Source organism: Tachyglossus aculeatus, chromosome 4 (assembly GCF_015852505.1).
Source record: "Tachyglossus aculeatus isolate mTacAcu1 chromosome 4, mTacAcu1.pri, whole genome shotgun sequence".
Classification (NCBI taxonomy): Eukaryota; Metazoa; Chordata; class Mammalia; order Monotremata; family Tachyglossidae; genus Tachyglossus; species Tachyglossus aculeatus.
The window spans coordinates 55720143-55742641 of NC_052069.1; the positions used below are offsets into that span (position 1 = coordinate 55720143).

Here is a 22499-nt window from a genome sequence, read left to right on the forward strand (position 1 = left end):
GGGTGACCAAGGGCAAGTCACTTAACTTCCCTGTACCTCAGTTTCCTCATCTATAAATGGGGATAATAATAATACTTGCCTTCTTTCTCTACCTCACAAGGTTGTTGTGAGGACTGAAATGAACTAATTAATGTGAGAGCACTTGGGCAAGAAAAGGGCTATAGAATACTAAGGTGGTGAAGCAGCGTGACCTAGGGGATAGAGCAGGGGCCTGGGAGCCCCTGGACCTGGAATGACCTGGGTTCTAATCCTGGCTCCATCGCTTGGAGAAGCAGCGTGGCTCAGTGGAAAGAGCCTGGGCTTTGGAGTCCGAGGTCATGGGTTCAAATTCCGACTCTGCCACTTGTCAGCTGGGTGACTGTGGGCAAGTCATTTCCCTTCTCTGTGCCTCAGTGACCTCCCCTTTAAAATGGGGATGAAGACTGTGAGCCCCCCATGGGACAGCCTGATCACCTTTACCCTCCCCAGCGCTTAGAACAGTGCTTGGCACATAGCGCTTAATAAATGCTATTATAGAGAAGCAGCGTGGCTCAGTGGAAAGAGCACGGGCTTTGAAGTCGGAGGTCATGGGTTCAAATCCCGGCTCTGCCAATTGCCAGCTGTGTGACTTTGGGCAAGTCACTTCACTTCTCTGGGCCTCAGTGACCTCATCTGTAAAATGGGGATGAAGACTGTGAGCCCCCCGTGGGAAAACCTGATCACCTTGTAACCTCCCCAGCACTTAGAACAGTGCTTTGCACACAGTAAGCACTTAATAAATGCTATCATTATTATTATTATTGTCTGCTGTGTGACCTTGGGCAAGTCATTTGACTTCTCTGGGCCTCAGTTGCCTCATCGGTAAAATAATAATAATAATAATAATAATTAATAATAATAATGGCATTTGTTAAGCGCTTACTATGTGCAAACCACTGTTCTAAGCACTGGAGGGGATACAATGTGATCAAGTTGTCCCACGGGGGGCTCACAGTCTTCATCCCCATTTTTACATTTGACTTGCCCAAGGTCACACAGCAGACTTGTAGTGGAGCCGGGATTCGAACCCATGACCTCTGACTCCAAAGCCCGTGCTCTTTCCACTGAGCCAAGCTGCTTCATGGGGATTGAGTCTGTGAACCCCATGTGGGGCATGGACTGTGTCCAGCTTGAATAGCTTGTATGTACCCCAGTGCTTAGAACAGAGCCTGGCACATAATAAGCACTTAACAAATACCATGAAAAACAAAAAAATGACAACAAAAGAAACCAAACCCTGACTTCTCCCTCTTTGTCAACTCCCTATTCAGTCTGTCACTAAATCCTGCCAGTTCTTCCTCCACAGCCTTTTCAGGATCTGTCCTGTCCTCTCCAAATAGCCACAGAGCTGGTCAGGTGCTTGTCATATCTGGCTTGACTACTGCATCAGCTTCCTTGATGCCCTAGTCTCTCCCCACTGTCCATGTTAAAGTCTCCTGTGCCGATTGTTTTTCGACAGGGTCCTGTATGTGTCTCCCCATTCCTCAAGTACTTCAAATGCTTGCTCATTCCTCTCTGCATCAAGCAGAAACTCGTGACCATTACCTCTAAGGCAGTCCATCAGCTGACTCCCTCGTATTTATCCACTCTCTTCTCCCACTACACCTCAGCTCATACTTTTTATGTCATGCTGACTTAGTCACTGTGCCTCATTCTGGTTTCCCACATCCTGCCTGGAATTCCCTCCCTCTTCATATCTGATATTCCACATCTGAAGTTTTGCTTCTAGGAGACCTTCTGACTCCAGCACTTGCCTGCCACTTGAAAGCTCTGTGCCTGACTCAGTTCTTACGTTCATACCTTCTGTACCACATTATTTATGAGAAGCAGCTGTCCCTAGTGGAAAGAGCATGGGCCTGAGTGTCAAAGGACCTGGATTCTAATTCCGGCTCCGCCACTTACCTGCTGTGTGACCATGGGCAAGTCACTTAACTTCTCAGTGTGTCAGGTACCTCATCTGCAGAATGGAGATTCAATTCCTATTCTCCCTCCTACTTAAACTGTGTGCCCCAGGTGGAACCAGATTATCTTGTATCTACCCCCCAGCAGTTAGTACAGTGCTTGGCACATAATACGCACCTAACAAATGCTACAAGTATTATTATTATTACTGCTATCACTAATAATTATTAATAAACACAACTCATATGCATATTCCCTTTTTTGTCATCCTCCTACCTATAATTAATTTTAGTGTCTCGCCTCCCCAGTAGATTGGGAACTCACTGAGAGCAGGAGGTCTGCAGAGCTACTAATTCTATTTCTGTCTACTAGGCATGTAGTACAGTGTGCTGTACACAGTTAGTAGCATTTATTGAGCCACTCTAAATTCTAAGGATTGATTCATTGGAGTAGCGATTTTCCAAGCAAAAGGATCACTTTAGCTCCGCCTTTATGCAGCGTGGCTCAGTGGAAAGAGCACAGGCTTTGGAGTCAGAGGTCATGGGTTCAAATCCCCACTCTGCCACTTGTCAGCTCTGTGACCTTGGGCAAGTCACTTAACTTCTGTGCCTCTGTTACCTCATCTGTAAAATGGGAATTAAGACTGTGAGAACCCCATGGGACAACCTTATCACCTTATAACCTCCCCAGCACTTAGTACAGTGCTTTGCACATAGTACGTGCTTAATAAATGCTATCATTATTATTTATGTTCAGGGCATGGCATGCTTCTGCCTTAACCCTCTTGATCTTAGCATTTGAGTCTTGCCTTCTGGGATTTGACCTTGTGCTGATGAACTTGGGATGCAAGGACACTAAGGAGGTAATTCAGTTCTGGATCCACTGATTAATTGGTTCTAGCTGAGAACGCATCTCCTCCATTCCTTCCCCATCCCCCCACCAAACAACACCGTGGAACCGGTGCCGAAACTGAAAAAAAAAATCCTAACCAGAAATTCCAGGTACGCAGGTTGTAATGTGATCATGCCTCAGGCTGGGCCACAGTCTAGGAGTTTCAGATTCTCCCTTGCACCCTCTCTCATTACTCCTCCTAGTTCAGTGGGAGTGTGATCCCACAGTTTGGGTCGCATAAGAGCCGTGGGGCTGGACTGGCCTTTCCTCCTTAGATTCTAGATTTCCCTGGAATGCCAATCTGGCTCCGGTCCCGGTGGGTAGCAGCAGCGAGATAGAGAGGGAAGGGAGCAGAGAGCAAGTGAGTGGACTGTTATCATTTCCTCACCATCAAATCAGGCTTGGGACAGTGGTCATGCAGCAGCAATGGGTGCCCGGCTGGACCATGCTGGAGTGAGCGGTGCTGCGTGATGTAGCATGGGCCTGCTGTCCTAACAACGTTGATTCTGGCCGCTTCCCCTACTTGTGTGGGTCTCTATAGCCAATCCATTGCCCTTCCAAAAATCGATTTCCAGGTCTGGCTGCCAGTGACTAAGAGACAGCTGGACATCAGGGCAGGGCGGGGGGTTCTAGTCCCTCCTGTTCCTAGGAACAGTGTTCATACCCGGAATGGCTGTTCAGGGTTTTCCCTTAAACTGGACCTGAGTTCAGCCCCTTCTGGCTTATGTCCAGCACTCCCTAGAACTGAGTGGCTCGGAATCAGTTCTGTTTTCCCAAAGTCCCTTTTGACAGGGATCACCCGGACCAATTGTTGCCTAGGGGCCTGGATAGTTTTCAAGAATTTAGATGAAATTTGTTCCCAGCCTATGGTTGTCTGGGTAGCTACATCATGGCCTCTCTGTACATATCAAACATTACAGAGGGACAGGACTGAGGCTCATCTTGTCTTTTTCAGACCGAAAACGCTATCATTACAGCTCAGATTATCTTGGTGTTAGAATTACTTTTTACTCCACTGGTTCTCCACCTTTACTTTAAGTAAGTTTTGTCTCAGCGCCTGTTTTTCTGTGGTTTGGCGTAATGTTCTGATGATCTTTTTCTGGTTTGTTTTGCTTTTTTCAACAGAGCACGGACATAGTCATTCTCTCTTTAACGGCGCTCTTGATCATGGACACAGTCACGGAGGGCACGGTCATAGCCATGAATCCAAGCACGGCATTGCCCACAGTCATGATCTTTTCCACGGACATGGACACTCGCACGGTCAGGACTGTCACGGTCAGTACAAATTGAACATGTCAATGCAAGAAAACTAAATAAGATGCTGACCAGTTGAGCCCCCTGGAAAGGTTTTCAAAATTACGGAGAAAGTGGAGACCAGTTTTGTGTTATTAAAGAATGGAAAACAATTGATAGTAATTGTGGTATTTGTTAAGTGCTTACTATGTGCCAGACACTGTTCTTAATGCTGGGATGGATACAAGGAAATTGGGCTGGACGTGTCCCCATCCTACATAGGGCTCACAGTCTTCACTGTTGAAAGTTTCAAAGAAGAAAAAAGTTGTAATTGGAATTCTGAGAGGGTTGTCAGCGGGTTCTCGTGGGGTGGAGGGTGAGGAAGGGAATGAGAAGAGTTGTGGCAGGGATGACTGTCAGGGGAGTGGGCTTTTGGGAGAAGAAGAGAGTTGGATAGAGGACACCTTCGCCCCAAAATGACTGTTCTCTTGGGCAGCAGCAGTTGGAGTCTGTCCGAGCCTTCTCCAAATCCTACTGAGTTTGGTTTTGTGTTGTCTCAGCCTCCTCCCGACGGCTCAGATCCTACGAACCCCATCGACCATGCCCAGCTTGGGCAAAACTGAAAATATTGCCTCTAATAGGTTAACTGCTGTCACATTGATACACAAACTAAAAACTTTTCAGATTTTTCTAATCTTAGTTTTTCTTTCAATTAGCAGAAATCAATCGCTCCATCAATGATATTTACTGAGCACTTACTGTACTTAGCACTTGGAAGAGTACAGTAGGATAAGTGGATATAATATCTGCCCTTAAGGAACTTAGAATTTAATGGAGAATAAACTCTTTTGTACCCTAAGCCAGTCTCCTTTTTGAAGTATTGGGCCAAAAAACCCTATAAAATAAACCTCTTCTGAGTCTCAAAGATAGTTTTGCATTATGATCTACTGGATTCCATGATAAGAAATGTTTCATTAGATATTTGTAGTTTTTGGTGTGTCTTTAATAATTAGTGATCTTTTTTTCCCTAAGAAATGTATTTAGAATTGGGTGATCTCTGATGCTGTTAGGATTCTCTATCAGGGGTGTAGGGGTAACCTATTTGAGGAAAATGTGGAATACAGTAATTATATAATATCAACAAGAGAGCAGCTTTAATGCAACATATGCTGAATTTACCATCCGGTTCTTAGTAAGGGCATTTTTCAATATGGAATCTCTTTTAAGAACACACTAATGATTCCAACATTATTTAATATTAGTTTTAGTAAGGCTTCTTGCTCTTTTGTCATATTCAATCAAACAGTTTTAAACTGTTATTTCAGTCAGTCAATCAATTGTATTTATTGAGCACTTACTGTGTGAAGGATACTGTACTCTGCGCTTGGGGGAGTACAACACAACAATATAACAGACACATTCCCTGCCCACAGCATTCATCGAGGCATGAAAGCCTATGACCTTCCTTTGTTTAACTAGCTTATCATATTTCTTTATGAATAAGTTTAGTGTATTAACCGGTTTCCATTTCCTATGTGAGTTTTCAGTTGATGCTTATTTTGTTAGTCCCTTAACCTCTTTGTGCACTTTCTACAGAGCTTTCTTTAAAAAAACCCGACTAAATCAAACAAAAAAACCTCCCCAAAATACATGTTCAGGGCCTGTAGTTTTGTCTGTAGTCTCCGTTGACCCTGGGCACCATCTAAACAGTTTGGTGAGAGTGGGCTTAAGCAGAAAGAATGTGAGGCTTGAAGTTCAGTAAACCTGACTCCTTCTGGTTGTGCCGTTGGCCTGCTGTATGACTTTGGGCATGTTGCTTGACCTCTCTGTGGCTCAGTTTACCCATCTCTGAAATACTGAACTTCCCCTTGTTTGTTGACTGAGGAGAGACTGTGTTGATTAAGTGCTTTAGAAAAATGGAAAAACTGTATATAACAAAGTTGGTGGTATTACTGCCCTACTGCCAGTCTCTGCCTCTTTTGTCCATTTCCTGCCTAATGAGATTTGCCCAGAACCTTCTAGCCCTCTCCTCTCCTTTTCAGTTTTCTTGCTGCGGTTATAACTGAGATCATAATTGCAGTGTGAAATCTAAGTTCTTATGGTCAGTTTTAGGATTGTGACTTTCCCAACAAGTCATATCGTGGCTCAGTGGAAAGAGCACGGGCTTTGGAGTCAGAGGTCATGGGTTCAAACCCCGGCTCCGCCAACTGTCAGCTGTGTGACTATGGGCAAGTCACTTACCTTCTCTGTGCCTCAGTTCCCTCATCTGCAAAATGGGGATTAAAACTGTGAGCCCCCTATGGGACAACCTGATCACCTTGTAACCTCCCCAGCGCTTAGAACAGTGCTTTGCACATAATAAGTGCTTAACAAATGCCATCATCATTATTATTATTATATACTAAATATAAAGGTCCCACTCTCTATTCTCTATTTACTTCCATCCCCATGGGAAGCGTATCTCCTCCCTTGGCTTCAACTGCCATCTCTGTGCAAATGATTCCCAAGTCCAACTCTCTAGTGCCACTGAGCTCTTCTGTGCAATCTTGCCTTTCCTCCTGCCTACTACTACTAATAATAGTGGTATTTCTTAAGTGTGCACTATGTGCCAAGCACTATTCTTAAGTGCTGACCAGATATCTCTATGTGTTGATCCCACTGACACCTCAAACTGAACAAGTCCAAAACTGAACTTCTCATCTTCCCACCCAAACCCTATCCTTCCTACAACTTTTCCATCACTATTGACAACCCCATCATTCTCTCTGTCTCTCGGACTTTCAGCTGTGGGATTATCCCTGATTCATCTCTTTCCTTCAAACCGCACGTTTAGTCAGTCACCAAATCCTGTTAATTTTCTCTTCACAACTTTATAGTTGGCTTTCCTCTCCATCCACACTGCTACCACGTTGGTCCAATCACTTGTCATGTCCTGCATTAGCCTCTTTGCTTGACCTCCTTGCCTCCAGCCTCTCCCTTCTCCAGTTTATAGTCCACTCTGTTGCCCAGATCATTTTTCTAAGAAAATATTCTGCACGCATCTCAAAGACCTCCAATGTATGGCCATTCATCTCTTCATCTAGCAGAACTCCCCACCAATGGCTTTAAGGCACTCAATCAGCTCTCCCCCTCCTACTTTACCTTGCCAATCTACTACAACCCAGCCTGCATTATTTGCTTCTCAAATGCCAATTTATGCATCATGTCTAACTCTCGTATGCTTTCCGTCCACCTCACCATCCTCCCTGCAAAGAGCTTCTTCTCCCTTCATACCTGTCAGTCCTTTCTCCATCTTCAAAGCCCTACTAAAATCACATATCCTCCAGGAAATTTTCCTTGATTAATTTTTCATCTCCCCACCCTTATTTTTCATTCTTACCATGTTACCTATACACTCAAGTCCCTACCCTTGAAACACTTAGGTATTCACCCCACCCCAAAGCACTTTTGAAATGCGTAGTAGTAGCAGTATTTATTAAGCACTTCCTGGGTGCAGGACTGTGTCCTAAATGCTGGGAAAGAATGCACAGTTGGGAATTAGACAAGATCCTGGTCCTATGATACATATCCTTAAATTTGGTTGCTTCCTCTCCCTGCAATTTAATTTATGTTATAGCTACCCTGCTAGATTGTAAGCTACTTGAAGGCAGGGATCACATCTGTTTTCTTTATTGTATTCTCCCAAGCACTTAGTTCAGTACTCTGCACACAGTAAGTCCTCAGTAAATACAATTGATAATAATATAGGTGCAGAAGTTCATTATGAATTTTTAATTCAGTGCCATAATAATCATAATTGTGGCATTTGTTAAGTGCTTACTTTGTGCCAGGCATTGAACTAAGTGCTAGGGGAGATAAAACTTGTACTTCACAAGTGCTTAGTACACTGCTGTGCACACAGTAAGCACTCAATAAATACGATTGAATGAATGAATAAAAGCAAATTAGGTTGGTTACAGTCCATGTCCTAAGGGGCTCAAAGTTTTAATCCTCATTTTACAGATGAAGTAACTAAGGCATAGAGAAGTGAAGTGACTTGTCCAAGTTCACAAGTGGCGGAGCTCAGATTAGAACTGAAGTCCTTCTGATTCCAGGCCTGTGCTCTATCCACTAGGCCATGCTGCATCACGCTTTTATGAGCTATCAGTTCTAGTTGAATTGTTAGCAAAGAAGACTCTTGTGTTGCTGGCGGCAGTTTCTCCAAAAATGAACTCCAGGCTGAATGACCATCACCTTGTGGTTTTTTTTTTTTCATTCCATGGAGTTGAGGGGCTCTTCCTCACTCTTGAACAATCCCTGGCATTCTAGTGAATATTCTGAAAGTGTCAGGTCAAGCTCATAGGGAACTTGAGCCTCAATTTTCTTCAGCTCTTGGAAAGATTTAGAGTTTCTGGCTCAGGGTTGCCCAGGCAAATTCAAGTTCACTGCTAGTCATTGGATTTTATCTGAGGTAGTCTCCTTGTGGGCAAGGAACTTGTCTACCAACTCTGTTATATTTTATTCTGCAAAGTGCTTCATACAGTGCCCTCCCCACAGTAAGCGATCAGTGAATATGATGTAAGAATGGATGTACTACCATTTTCTTCGTTGTTTTTTTTTTCCTTTTATAAGTGAAGAAGCCCTCCTGACCCTATTCCCCAACTGAGTTGACTGACACTTAAAATGAAGGCAAAAACCCCTTCTTTTCCCCTATCCTGAAAAATAAGTAAGGGGGTGAATAACATAAGGGAGAAAGGATGGGAAAGGTAGCCTTAGCTTGTGTGACCCTGGACAAGTCACTTAATTTCTCTGAACCTCAGTTATCTCATCTGTAAAATGGGAATAAAACACCTGCTCTCCTATTCTCAGACTATGAGCCTCATGTGGGACAGGGATTTGTGTCTGTTCTAATTATCTTGTCTGTATCCCAGCACTTAGTGCAATGCTTGTTATTTTAATTATCTGTCAGATGCAAAGTGGGAGGGAGTTCCAGGTTGAAGGGAGAAGGAGAACGATGGAATCTGTTAAGCATTTACTATGTGCCAGGCACTGTATGAGAATCTTGTGGACTTCTGTCTCAGTCCTCTTCCCATGACTAAATGGCAAAGTGAACAAATTACTTGGCCACTGTCACCTGGCAGCCCTGAGCTCCTTGAACTCCAAGCCTAGTTTTAAATCAGCCTTCTTTCAGTTTGCCCTACCTCCAGTGTCTCCTCTCTCCAGTATGTTAGGTACTAAAATATTTGACATCCAGGCTCCCACATCTTTTTCTGAAACATTCCTTTGTACACACATTTCCCCAATAGTTAAAATCCTCCAATGGTTGCCCATTCTTCTCTGCATCAAGTCAAAACACTCCTCCACCACTTAATCAGCTCTCTCCTACCCCCTTCCCCCACTACTACAGTGAAGCTCGCACACATCACTCCTCTCAAGCTAACTTACTGTGCTCCTACCCATTTAATACAGTTCCTGGCATATAATAAGCACTTAACAGATTCCATCATTCTTCTTCTTGTTCTCCTTTAAGCCTGGAACTCCCTCCTACTTTGCACCTAACAGATAATAGTAGTAACAAGCATTGCAGTAAGCGCTGGGGTAGGGACAAGATAATTAGGAAGGTCATAAATCCCCATCCCACATGAGAGTCATAGTCTGAGAGTAGGAGAGCAGGTATTTTATTCCCATTTAACAGATGAGGTAACTGAGGCACAGAGAAATTAAGTGACTTGTCCAGGGTCACACAGCAGGCCTGTGATATAGCTGGCACAACAACCCATATCTCATGATTCCCAGTCCTGTTCTCATTCCAGTAGGCCAAATTAGTGACTATTTGCAATGTGCTTTAATCCAAATGGCTTGTTTCTTAAACCTTTGCTTTATTCAGAACTTTTTGTATTTTCTGAAGTTCTGAACTGTTCAATTTCTCAAATGTAAAACAATGAAGTAATATGGAATATGTTTACAAGCCTGATATGAATACATAAATGTAATGACTAGCCTCTTGGTGTATTTAAATGAAAGCGATTTGTATTGCAATTTAAAAATAAATGTTTGAGAAAATATTTTATGCAATTTAATTTGCAACCATCTCTCCACAGATGGTCCCTTGATTAAAGGAACAGCAGGACCAAGCAGACAGATTTTAGAAGGTATGAAATAACTTTGAAATGTCCTTTCTTACAATGTTTGTTTCACCATGTGGTGTTGTGAAGTGTTAGGGTTCAATGACGATTAGCAGAATTGTTTTCAAAAAGTGAATCTTTCTATAAACTCTAATTAACTGATTAGCGTTATTAATTGGAATTCCTGGAAATGGTCTATTCTGTTCACTTTTGTTTTCTGTCTCATTTACCAAGCAGTACATGGTGGTGCTTAAACTTTCAGGGTACATTGTGTTAGTGATGTAAGCATCACTAGCAATTACTGTGGAATTGTAATAGACAGCTGGCTGCCTGTGGAGTAATGTCAGAACTACTTTTAAAAAGGCTTTTTTGTATGTGCACACTGAAAAATGAAACAAAATGTAGCTGACAAAACCTTTAAAAATATAAGTGTTAACTATGGAATACTGTACCCTGTGGTGATAATAAGCAAAACTTATGTAGTGCTCAGTAGAGAACTACTTTGAGCAGAGCAGCTTTGAAAATGAGAGAAGCCCAAATATCTTATGTGTTTACGTCCAGCAGGGTCATTTTCCCCTTTATAGTATTCCAAAAACAAAAATATTCACCTCATGCAGTGTTGCTTTTGCTGCCACTGCCCAGACGTCAAAGTCAGATCTATCCCAATATTCCCAACTCCAATCTCCAGCTCCACACCCATTCACTAACTTTCCTGTTCATTCCTGACTAAACCCTGGTTTCCAGCGTGACTGAGCCCAGTTTTCTCTCTTCACCACAATTTCCTTCATGCTCTTCTAGCACTTGACTCTTCCCTTGTTTCACCTGTATACCTTGGTTTTTGTTCCTTCTTAACCTTTAGTGGTCTGTTTCTTTTGTTGCATTTCCTGTGTGTCACAGTGATTCTTATGAGGGTGTACATAGTCCTTTTTACTAGGTACTAATAATATTTGAAATCCTGTTATCTGTGGCTTCAGGGGCCTCTGGCAGGCTCCCTTCTCGAGCAATGTGGAGAGCTTCGCCAAGCCAAGTCTTCTGGTGCATTGATCTGTAATGAACAAATTGAACATATTCATGCACAATTGTTCCTTCATCATCTTTCATTTTATCTCCAGAGGGAAATTTAGTAAATTAAAGCAAAGGATAAAAGACTGGATCATTCGTTCTTACATTGGCTAAACACTAGTATACAGTAGCTACAGTTCAAGCAGCTTAAAATTTTGTAGAATATAAGACTAGAAAGTGATGTTTCACAGGATTCCGTGAATTCTAGTGGAGGCTCATCACAGTTAGAGATGAATATCAGTTTGAAGTTCAGGGGAACCCAACCCACTGTGATGCCTCTTTTGTCGTTCTAATCTATGTAACTCCCAAAGCAGGTCACTACCTGGTACATTATCCCAGGCATAGGCATTTAACCCTGCACCTCTAATCCTTTGAAATCTGAAAATTTAGAAATCCCAAGGAGAACTTTGATGTGTGAATTTTTGTTTCTTTAGGTGAGTTTCAGACCTGATCTTATTAGGTTGTTTTTTTTTTAGAAAAGTCGATTTTAAAAGACCCCGTTACACATTATTGCTGGGGGGAGGGGAGAGCTAACATTATTTGGGTCTTGGGTGCATAGGTAATGTTTTTCAGGGTGATTTAAATGATGAGTGCATGCAAATCTTCACTTTAAACTAATCATTTGTTAGTAATTGTCCTGCAATCAATAGAATATCTTGCTGAAACAGATGTATATTGTGACCGTTTTAGCTGTGTACTTGTGAACTGCATTTACTCAGATTTGGTAGATTTACCAGACTGACAGGTAATTGCTGCCCTCAGAAGAGGCACAGTGACTATTTCTACTTGCTGGGTTTTTAAAAAAAAATGATAAGTCCAGTTATCCCCTGTACCTGGTAATCAGCAAGACACTTTAGGATGTGTTAACTGTAGTTCAGCAATTAGGGATCATTTAGTGCATTTCAGTCTTAAATGTACAATGTTTGTATTCATTCATTTAATTGTATTTATTGACCGCTTACTGTGTGCAGAGCACTGTACTAACGTAAACTACTCCTACTAGTCTACTAGACTGAATGTTTCTCCCAACTTGCATAATAATAATAATGATGATAATTGTGATAGTTAAGCATTTTCTATGTTCCAAGCACTGTACTAAATTATTGGAATAAATTCAAGATAATAAGGTCAGACACAGAGCCTGTCCCACACGGGGCTCACAGTCTAAATAGGAGGGAGAATAGGTATCGAATCCCCATTTTACTGGTGAGGAAATTGAGAAGTTAAGTGACTTGCTCAGGGTCACAGAGCAGGCAAGTGGTGGAGCCAGGAATAGAACCCAGGCCCTCTCTCTTTCCCCAAGTAAGAAGACTTCAGGAGAATTGAACTCAGTGAGATTTGCTGGAGCTGATAAATATTGAAATATAAAGTTGTTCTTGTTATGTACATGGTGCTATGCTGCAGAAGGCAAATCCTTAGCCCATACTTAATCTATTATGCTCAGACTGCTTCTTTATTTGTAGTTTAAATAGTTTATCCAAAGCATTAGTATCTCTAACAAAAATGTTTAATATTAAATGATTTTTTGCTTTTATTAATTTCTAATATATTCCAAGATTGTGTAGCTTTTTAAATAAGGAAAAATGAAAACAGTCCTTAGATGTAGTATGGCCTAATGGAAAGCACAGACTTGCAAGTCAGGCAACCTTGGTTCTAATCCCAGCTCTTGCTCTTACCTGATATGTGACCTTGAACAAGTCACTTTACTTTTCTGTACCTCAGTTCCCTCATCTGTGAAATAAGGAGTCAGTGCCTCTTCTCCTTCCTACACCAACTGTGAACCCTATGTAGGACAGAGACTGTCTGACTTGATTATCAATCAGTCAGTCCTCTAGATTGCAAGGTCCTTGTGGTCAGGTACTGTATCTGACCAACTCTAATATATTGCACTCTCCCAAGTATTTAGTACAGTGCTCTGCACAGAGTAAGCACTCAGTAAATATCACTGTTGGGCAATACAGAGTTGGTAGACACGTATCCTGTCCACAACGAGCTTCCAGTCTAGAAAGTTGCCCTGTATGTACATCAATGTTTGGTTCATAGTAAATGCATAAAATAGTATTATTAAGATCATCATCATCATCATCATCATTCTGATTAAATGCTGCAACTTTATCTACCCCAATTTTTGCATCATTAATGAAGGAAACTAATTTAAAGATAAGGAAAATTGTATCTCACAGTTAACAAAAGTTAAATCACCAGCAGAGGGCTCTATTGACACACTATCTCATATTTAGTTCTAAATTTGGGTGCTTTTCCCATTTTCGATGGTTCATGGGCAGTATTAAGCTTTCCAACAATATATTATAATCTTATTCGAGACACCTTTTTGGCAAAAAATGACTGCCTGGGTTATTCTCAGAAATCAAGTCTTCAGCAGTATATTTCTGTATTGGACGTTGACTCATGGACACGCAACTCAGCTCAGTTCCTACTGTGTTAGCAAATGAGAAGCAGCACCAGCTAGAAAATGACCAGTGAAGGGCTTAGTATGACTCGCTACATCGCTGTAAATTCATCTAGTTTTATGCACTTTGCTAAGTGATGTTTGTCCTGAGTAACTAAAGGAGTTCTATTGGCAGCAGTTTTCTAGAAGCAAGTAAAAAGAACTAGGCACTGAGAGAAACTAATTTGATGACATTGAAACAAACATGAGTATTCTGTAGTTTAGGAGATTTTACTTTGATCCAGGCCAGTTTGAATTTTGAGGACATTCTTTTTAAAGCCTTTATTTTAATTCTGATTATGCTCTTTTGTAGGGGTATTTTTACACATTCTTGCAGATACGCTTGGGAGTATTGGTGTAATTGCATCTGCTATCCTGATGCAGAACTTTGGTCTGATGATAGCAGATCCTATCTGTTCAATGCTAATAGCTCTTCTTATAGTTGTGAGGTAAGTGCTGGTCTGATATTATCAAAAACAAACCTGTGACGAAGGCCCTGTAGCCTTAATCTCAAAGTTTGTAGGTGAAGGAGTAACATATGCTGACTTTCTTTTGGTCTTTCTCACAGTGACCTTCCTTTCTGCTTTTGTTTCTCTAGGTTTACATCTTTTCTTTGCTTCATTTTCTTTTCCTTTAATTTTTTAGTACTTTCCTTTCCCCTTGGTTTGGAAAGTCTTCCCGCTTCAAGTCTGTCAGACTGTAGTTCACGTCTTTAAAGCCCTTCTGCATTCTCATCTTCTGCAGGATGCTGGAGAAGCAGCATGGCCTAGTGGAAAGAGCTTGGGCCTGGCAGTTAGGGGACCTCGGTTCTAATAATAATAATTATAATAATGATGGCATTTGTTAAGCGCTTACTATGTGCAAAGCACTGTTCTAATCCTGGCTGTTCCACTTACCTGATATGTGACCTATGGCCAGTCACTTAAATTCTCCATGCCTCAGTTTCCTTATCTGTAAAATGGGGATTAAATACTTGATCTTCCTCCTTAGACTGTAAAACTCATATGGGGCAGGAACTGTGTCCAGTCTTATTGTTTTGTATCTACCACAGTGCTTGGCATAGAGCAAGCTCTTAGCAAATACTATTGTTATTATTATTTTTATTTATCATTATTTCCCTGATTAATTTTCATCTTCCCAGGTCCTATCGTCCCAAATTCCACTTTTACCCAACCTTCACACCTTGGCACTCCCAATAAACAACAGCACTTCTGTACATAATGGCTTGTATACTATACTATTTAAGCACAGACTTAGCCACATATCCATTTCACCGTCTCTTCGTCTTCCAAATTTTGCTTTATTCTGTGTCTGGCTCTCTTTGCTAAACTGTAAACCCTGTGAGAGCAGGGATTGTGTCTTCCGCCTCTGTGGTGTCCACCCAAGTGCTTAGCATAGTGCTTTGTACACACTAGGTGCTCAATAAATCTTATCGATTGAGATTTTTACCCATGGGAAAATTAATCTACAGTGATTTTTGGAGCTGAGCCCAATGTTTTATGATCCATAGGTTACGATTGAGAAGTGTGTGAACCTGTAAGCTCCTTGTGGGCAGGGAACGTGTCTCCCAAATCTATTGCATTGTGGTCTCCAAGCACTTAGTAGAGTGGAGTGCTCTGCATAAAGTGAGTGCCCAGTAATTGATTGAATGATTAATTAGAATGACATTTAAAAATGTGACTGTGATTCTTGTAGAGCACTAAATGGAGCATAATAGCATGGCAGAGTACTGTGGAAATGGGCCAGTAGGGACTGTTCAGCCCTCCACTTCCAGAGAAATTCTGCCAAACACAGTTTTCCCCCTTCTTAATTTCCTTGAAAATTGTGGCTATTGCTTACATTAAACACATGTAATTGAAATGGAGTGCAGTGACCAGTCTTCTGGGTCCCAGAAAGTAATCCATTTGCATTTCAGTTTCTGTAACACTTGTAGGTTTTATTCCTAGGGAAGAAAATCTCTGCTTGAGTTGGGCTCTGGTTTTAGAGATCCTTTTCCACTTTGCATCTTTAAAGCTGCCATGTTTCTTTTTAGTTAGCAGAGACTCATCTCAGAAAAAGGGAGGGTCAGGAAAGCATAAAGGAAAGATTAAGCTTTGATCTTTCTTGTCATGTGTTACATGTATTTGTATGTGGGCAGTAGTATCAAGTACTTGAGGGGCACATAATAACCTCTAATGATACAATTTTGTCTTTTGGTGTATGGCCCATGCACCTCCACATCAAACAAACTCCTTACCATCTGCTTTAAGGGACTAATTCAGCAATCTCCCTCCTACCTGATTTCCCTGATTTCCTATTCCAACCCACATACTCCGCTCCTCTAAACACCAGCCTACTCTCAATACTTCGATCTTTTTTATCCCATCACCAGCACATTGCCTTTGTTCTCCCTTGGGAAAGTCCTCCCCTTCATATCTGACAGTCCACCATTCTTCCCACCTACCAACCCTTCTAAACTCACATCTCTTCTGGACTGTAATCTCCTTGTGGGCAGGGACTATGATTTCCAACTCTTTTGTATTGTACTCTCAAGCTCTTAGTACAGTGTTCTGCACACAGAAAGCACTCAATAAATGCCATTGACTGACTGATTGATTGATGTCCTCCAATATATCTTTCCCAGACTTAGTTCCCCTATCTGCCTGCCCTCTGTGTTGACTAAATGGTTGGCTGTGCTCCCCTTAAGCACACTGATACTTATCTCAGCCCCACAGCACTTATGCACATATATGATACTCGACTATTTCCCCTTTCTGTAATTTTAATGCCTGTCTTCCTGCATAGACTGTAAGCTTTTTGTAGGTAGGGATCATGCCTACCAGGAAAGCAGCTTGGCCTAGTGGAAAGAGCATGGGCTTGGGAGTCAAAAGACCCAAGTATAGAGAAGCAGCATGGCTTAGTGGAAAGAGCACGGGCTTCGGAGTCAGAGGTCATGAGTTCTAACCCTGGTTCCAGGTCATGAGTTCTAACCCTGGTTCCGCCACTTGCCAGCTGTGTGACTTTGGGAAAGTCACTTAACTTCTCTGTGCCTGTTACCTCATCTGTAAAATGGGGATTAAGACTGTGAGCCCCCCGGGACAGTGCTTGGCACACAGTAAGCGCATAACAAATATCATTATTATTATTCTAATCCCAGTTCTGCTACTTACCTGTGTGACCTTGGGCAAGTCATCTGACATAATAAATAAATAATAATTACGGTATTTGTTAAGTGCTTACTATGTGCCGAGCACTGTTCTAACTTCTGTGAGCCTCAGTTCCCTGATCTGCAAAATGGGGATTCAGTAACTTTTCTTTCTCCTACTTTGAATGTGAGCCCCTTGTGGGACCTGATTAAGTTGTATCCATCCCAACGTTTAGGGCAGTACTTAACAAGTAGCATAATTGTTATCAACTCTGTTGTATTGTACCTTCCTAAGTGCTTAGTACAGTGCTCTCCACATTGTCAATCAGTGGTATTTATTGAGTACTTGGTGGAAACACTCAGTAAATACCATTGATTGATTATCTTTTTATTTAATTGTTTTTTAAAATTATGTGTCTCCTCTTACTCTGGTAACTCTTGTCTTTTCGACATTGTCTGACCCCTAATTGTCGCTTTCTTCCATTTAGATTGTAAGCTCTGTAAAGGCAGGGACTGGATCCTTCCTTTTTTTCTGTTCTAAGTTTTCAAATGCACCCAGATGCTCAGTAAATGATGATGTTGATGATGATGATGAGAAACAGCATGACCTAGTGGAAAGAAACCTCACGGGCCTGGGAGTCAGAGGACCTGGGTTCTAATCCTGGCTCCTGCACTTGTCTGCCTGTGTGATCTTGGGCAAGTCACTTCACCTCTCTGGGCCTTAGTTCCCTCATCTGCAGAATGGGGATTCAATACCTGTTCATTCGTATTTATTGCCCCCTTCTTCCTCTCCCCCTCCTCCCCCTTTCCATCCCCCCCGCCTTACCTCCTTCCCTTCCCCACAGCACATGTATATATGTTTGTACGTATTTATTATTTATTTTACTCATTCATTATTTATTTATTCATTTATTTTACTTGTACATATTTATTCTATTTATTTTATTCTGTTAATATGTTTTGTTTTGTTTTCTGTCTCCCCCTTCTAGACTGTGAGCCCACTGTTGGGTAGGGACCGTCTCTATATGTTGCCAACGTGTACTTCCCAAGCGCTTAGTACAGTGCTCTGCACACAGTAAGCGCTCAATAAATACGATTGAGTGAATGAATGAATGAATGAATTTATTGGACGCTTACTGTATGCAGAGCACTGTACTAAGTGCTTGGAAAGTACAGTTCAGCAATGAAGAGAGACAATCCCTGCCCACACAGAGCTTACCATCTCCTACTCAGACTGTGAGCCCCATGTGGGATCTGATTAACTTGGATTTACCCCAGCACGTAGTATGATGCTTGGCACCTATTAAGCCCTTAACAAGTACCACAATTATTAATATTATTATTATTATGACTGGAGTGGTCTTAGTACTTTTTCTCTGAGTAGAATTGGAATTCAGTGTTGCAGCAAGAAAGCAAGCAGGATTGGAATGGGAGAAGTGTCCCTTAAAATCTTGAGACTCCCTCAACATATAGTTGATATCTACTGTAGCCCTGAATATTGTTTTGGAAACATACCTATAAAAGGGGCACCTCTATGTGTGATGGAAAATGAGAGATGTAAGCAGTGCACGGAAATGAGGCTCGTTACTGATGTGGTATTTTTCAAATCTTGTTGAGATTTTTTTTTTTTAATTTCAGCTCTCAGCAGAATGCCAGTCTAGCAACTCTAAATGCTTTTTGCCCTCTTCCCACAACACTTAAAAATCAATTAAAAGGAAATATAGACTACTAGTAGAAATGCACACTAGCTTTTCACTGTTTAGTACATAATGTAGCTTTTCACATTTTCTAGATACTTTAATTTCCAGTTCCATTTGAGGGAGGAAGCAGATCAGACTCTTGGATGTAAAAGTAGAGGGTGAAGGTTTGAAGTGGTGGATTACTAGTAGAAGCCAGAAACATATTGAATCCCAAATGGCCATTTTTCAGAACTTCAAGAGACGGTACAGGCTTATATATCTTAATTTTATTCAGTTGTCAATGCAGTGAGGGTGCACCAAGACTTGACACAGGCATTATAAGAACTGGTTGTTCAACTCAAGGTTCAATGACTTGCATCTGTTACCCATAGTACTTTGAGATAAAGAATACACTTTTTCCACGTGCTTGAAACGAATGCATCTTTGAACTGAGAAGTTTCAGAGAAAATGCGAAGTTCAGGGAAGGGTGTGGTTTTTTTTTTTTTAAATGGCTTTGGGTGTTGGCTAAAATATTTCCTTCTGTGGTTTATTTTTCAAGAGTGTTATAATCTCTGGATATCTTAATCCTACTGGGGCACTGAAGTGAGTAGATCTCAGTGGGGTTTAGGGACCAAAAGTGGCATTACCCCTTTCCCTTTAGGTTGTCAGGTCAGGGTGTAGTCTGTTTGGAATTGTGCAGATGGAGAAAATTCTTAACATCAGGGAGTGCAGTGGCTGCAGTTCCTTTCTCCCTTGAATATATAGAGCCAGTACTGGTGCCATGTGGCTGGTATCACCCTTCTGTCCCCGCAACTGCTGGCTGTTGTGATCCACCCTCAAACAAAGACCGTCATTTGTTTAATTAGCAGCCTATTTTGGTTTTTATATGCTTGGGTGTCCCAAAAGAGTCTGGATTCTAGGGTCTCCCTTGCATGTTTGTACACACACACACACACACACACACACACACACACACACACACACACACACACACACACACACACACACACTCCCCCTCCCCCCCACACCCCCACCCCCAGTGTCTGATGTTGGTCCCCAATGTGTACTTTAATTATTTTTCTACTCTAATTTTTCATCTTTCTCCTATCTGTAAATTTTTTCTTGTCTATCTTCTGTGAAAGAAAGCTCCTTGAGGGCAGAGATCATTTCAACTAACCCTGTTGAACTCTCTTGATTGCTTAGTGCAATGCTCTGCATAGAAGAGGTGGTTGGTAAACATTACTTTCTGACTTCTCCTCTTGCCACTGCTTAAAAGGATTCCCTTTTCTGCACTTGTTACCCTTTCTGCCGAAGTATTTCAAGAAAAGTGGGTTGGGCTTGTTCTTTTAAGTCCTGTGATTCCAGTGCCTCACGAGGTAAGGGCAGGGTGTTGTTGACTTCTGGACTTGATTAGATATGCTAACTCTCTTTTAAATTGCATGAGTAGCCATTTTTTTTTTCTAGTTTGTTAACCTAAGCCACATCATATATTTATAGATTATGGGAATTTAATTTCCAATCTGCATTCACGTACACTTTGTTTTTTCACTGTAATTCTGAAAGTGTGAATTTCATTTCTGATTTGAAAGTAGGGTAGTAATTTCCCATTTGTTTGATTGACCCTTTAGAAGGATATCTTTTATATCGGCAGGATTGAAGTTGTGTGAAAAAATTGCCTCACGATATTACATCTTTAATTCTAAAACTGAAAAGAATTAGTTTGAAAGTGAAAACTTGCCTCTCTGTCTCTCTGTGCATAGGAGAGTCACCATCAGGTCTGTCACCATTCAGCTTGTGATTGGCTGGAAGGTGGCACCAAAATAGTAATTATTTGAAGTACTTGGGACAGATGGTTCAGGTAGGTCAGTGTCAGAGTTGGATTGTCCCTCTCCCAAAGGCCCCGGGGCTGATCTGTTTTGCTGGCATCCCCTCACTGCTCCTGTGCCCTCCTCTCCCTTTTGCTCCACTAGATTCTTGTCTGCCCCAGGAAACAAGAAGAGAGCATCCTGCAGTGCCAGGGAATGGCAGAGCTTCAAAAGGCTTGCTCCCACCAGCCAAGCCTAATCTGCCTTCCTTCCTTTGCTTCCCTTTGTTGCCTCCAAACTTCCTTCCGACTCACCACAGTGACTTTTCCCCTCCCCAGGTGGAGTGGAGAGCTCTGGTCTCTGCCACTGTGGTATCTGGTCTCTGTCTGGACAGTCCCTGAAGGGAGCAGAAGCCATGCTGAGAGGAACAGGGAGAAGGGGAGAGGGAATGGAGAGGCTTGGGTGCTGGCAGTACCCGGCAATCTTGGCTTTTGCTGCCTAGCCTCCTTCTCTCCTTCATGCAAACTCTTCCCTGCAGGGTACTCTGCCCCGATCCTGGCCACAGGGGACCTGGGGGAGTGAAAGCTGCCCCCATTCCCCATCCATCCAGGGAACCTTGGCAGATTTCACCAGGATCCCGAGCCTGGAGGAGAGGCAGAGAGATCCTGCAGCCATATCTCAGGGAACATCCAACTCTGGGACAACAGGCATCTTTCTTGGGTGGCCCATCCCCTTCTCACCTGCAGCTATGACCGAGCCACGTAAAGGCACAGCGTCCCATTTAGGAATCTGCCATGCCTGGGCATAGGCTTCCCATCCATCATGGGTTGCCTCTTCCCTGGGGCTATGCTCAGCTGGGAGGATGAGAAGGACCGGCAGAGAGCCAGAGCTGTGACAAGGTAGCACCTGGCCCAGGTAGGGCAAGTAACCACGGTGAAGTTGAGTTGCGTTTTTCACCGTCCAAGTGTCCCCCAAAGCCCCATCCCCACAGGCTACAGGAGCAGCCGCATCAGTTTGCATGGGATGATCATGCTTTTCTAGGTTTCCGCCCTGCCAACTGAAATGTCTAAGGTGCGGCCCGTTGGTAGTGCATCTCCTACTGCTGCCTCTCAGCAGCGGCATTAGCCACCGCTGCCACCGTGGTGGAACTGACCTTTCTGGCCTGCAGATGGGAGTTCTCTGGGGATGCCCAAAGTATTTCGCCCAACTACTGCCCCACGGGGAACTCCTGTTGGCTGCTCAGAAGGACTGGTTTTGGCCCAGTTATCTGCCCTCGGTCCCTGAAGACACTGCTTGCAGCTGCCGTGTCATGGCTCGGGTAGAAATTTGGAGCCAGGAAGTGGTAACTACAGAGGAAACCAGCAGATAGTGGTGGAATAGGAGGAGGAGAAGGAACTAAAATGCCTACTTTGTCTCTCCCATTTTCTTGTCTATTCCCTTGTCTTTCTCTTTCCTTTTCCCCTCTCTGTTGGCCTTTCCCTCTCCCCATTCCCTCTTTACCTCAGTATTTATCTCCTTATGAGCCCCCTTCCTCTCTGTCCAAACTGCTACCATGCTGGTTGAAGTGCTTATCATAACCTACTTTGACTACTTTGCATCCTTGCCTTCAGTCTTTCCCACTACAGTCTGTACTTCACTCTGCTGCTTGGATCATTTTTCAAAAGAATTAATTCCGGGCATATCTCCCCACTCGTCAAAAACCTCCAAAGGTTGCCCATCAATCTTGGCATCAAACAATAGCTTCCTATTGGCTTTAAGGCAGCCCTCCCCCTCCTTAGTCCCCCTACAACACAGCTCCCACACTTGGCTCTTCTAACAGTGACCTACTTAGTATAGTAAGTGAGGTACTATTGTTCCTCTTCTTTCCCGCCATCAACCCCTTGTTCCAGTCCTCCCCTTTGCCTGGAAATCTCTCTGCCTTCATATCTAGCAGACCACAACTCTCCCCATCTTCGGTGTCTTACTAAAATTGTATCTCCTCCAAGAAGCCTTGGCATCAAAAAGAAATTTCTTACAGTTGGCTTTGAAGTACTCAATGAGCATACCCCTTCCTATCTTACTTCCCTGATTTCCTAGTACAACCCCGTGAGGGGTCCCCTCACTCCACCATAGCCATCCTACTCACTGTACCTCTGTCTCATCTATTTCAATGCTGACTTCTTGCCCACATCCTGTATTGGCGTGGAACTACTTCCCCCTTCATGTCCTACAGATGATCACTCTCTCTAC

General features: G+C 42.6%; 1 protein-coding gene across 1 annotated transcript in view; it reads left to right on the top strand.

Moving 5' to 3' along the window:
• Window positions 1-22499, top strand: part of SLC30A7 (solute carrier family 30 member 7) — a 107441-nt gene that overhangs the window by 53646 nt on the left and 31296 nt on the right. Inside the window, exons 6-8 of the mRNA XM_038745777.1 lie at window positions 3937-4089; window positions 10128-10178; window positions 13976-14111. Coding sequence (XP_038601705.1) covers window positions 3937-4089; window positions 10128-10178; window positions 13976-14111 — 340 coding nt within the window. The remainder of the gene's footprint in view (window positions 1-3936; window positions 4090-10127; window positions 10179-13975; window positions 14112-22499) is intronic.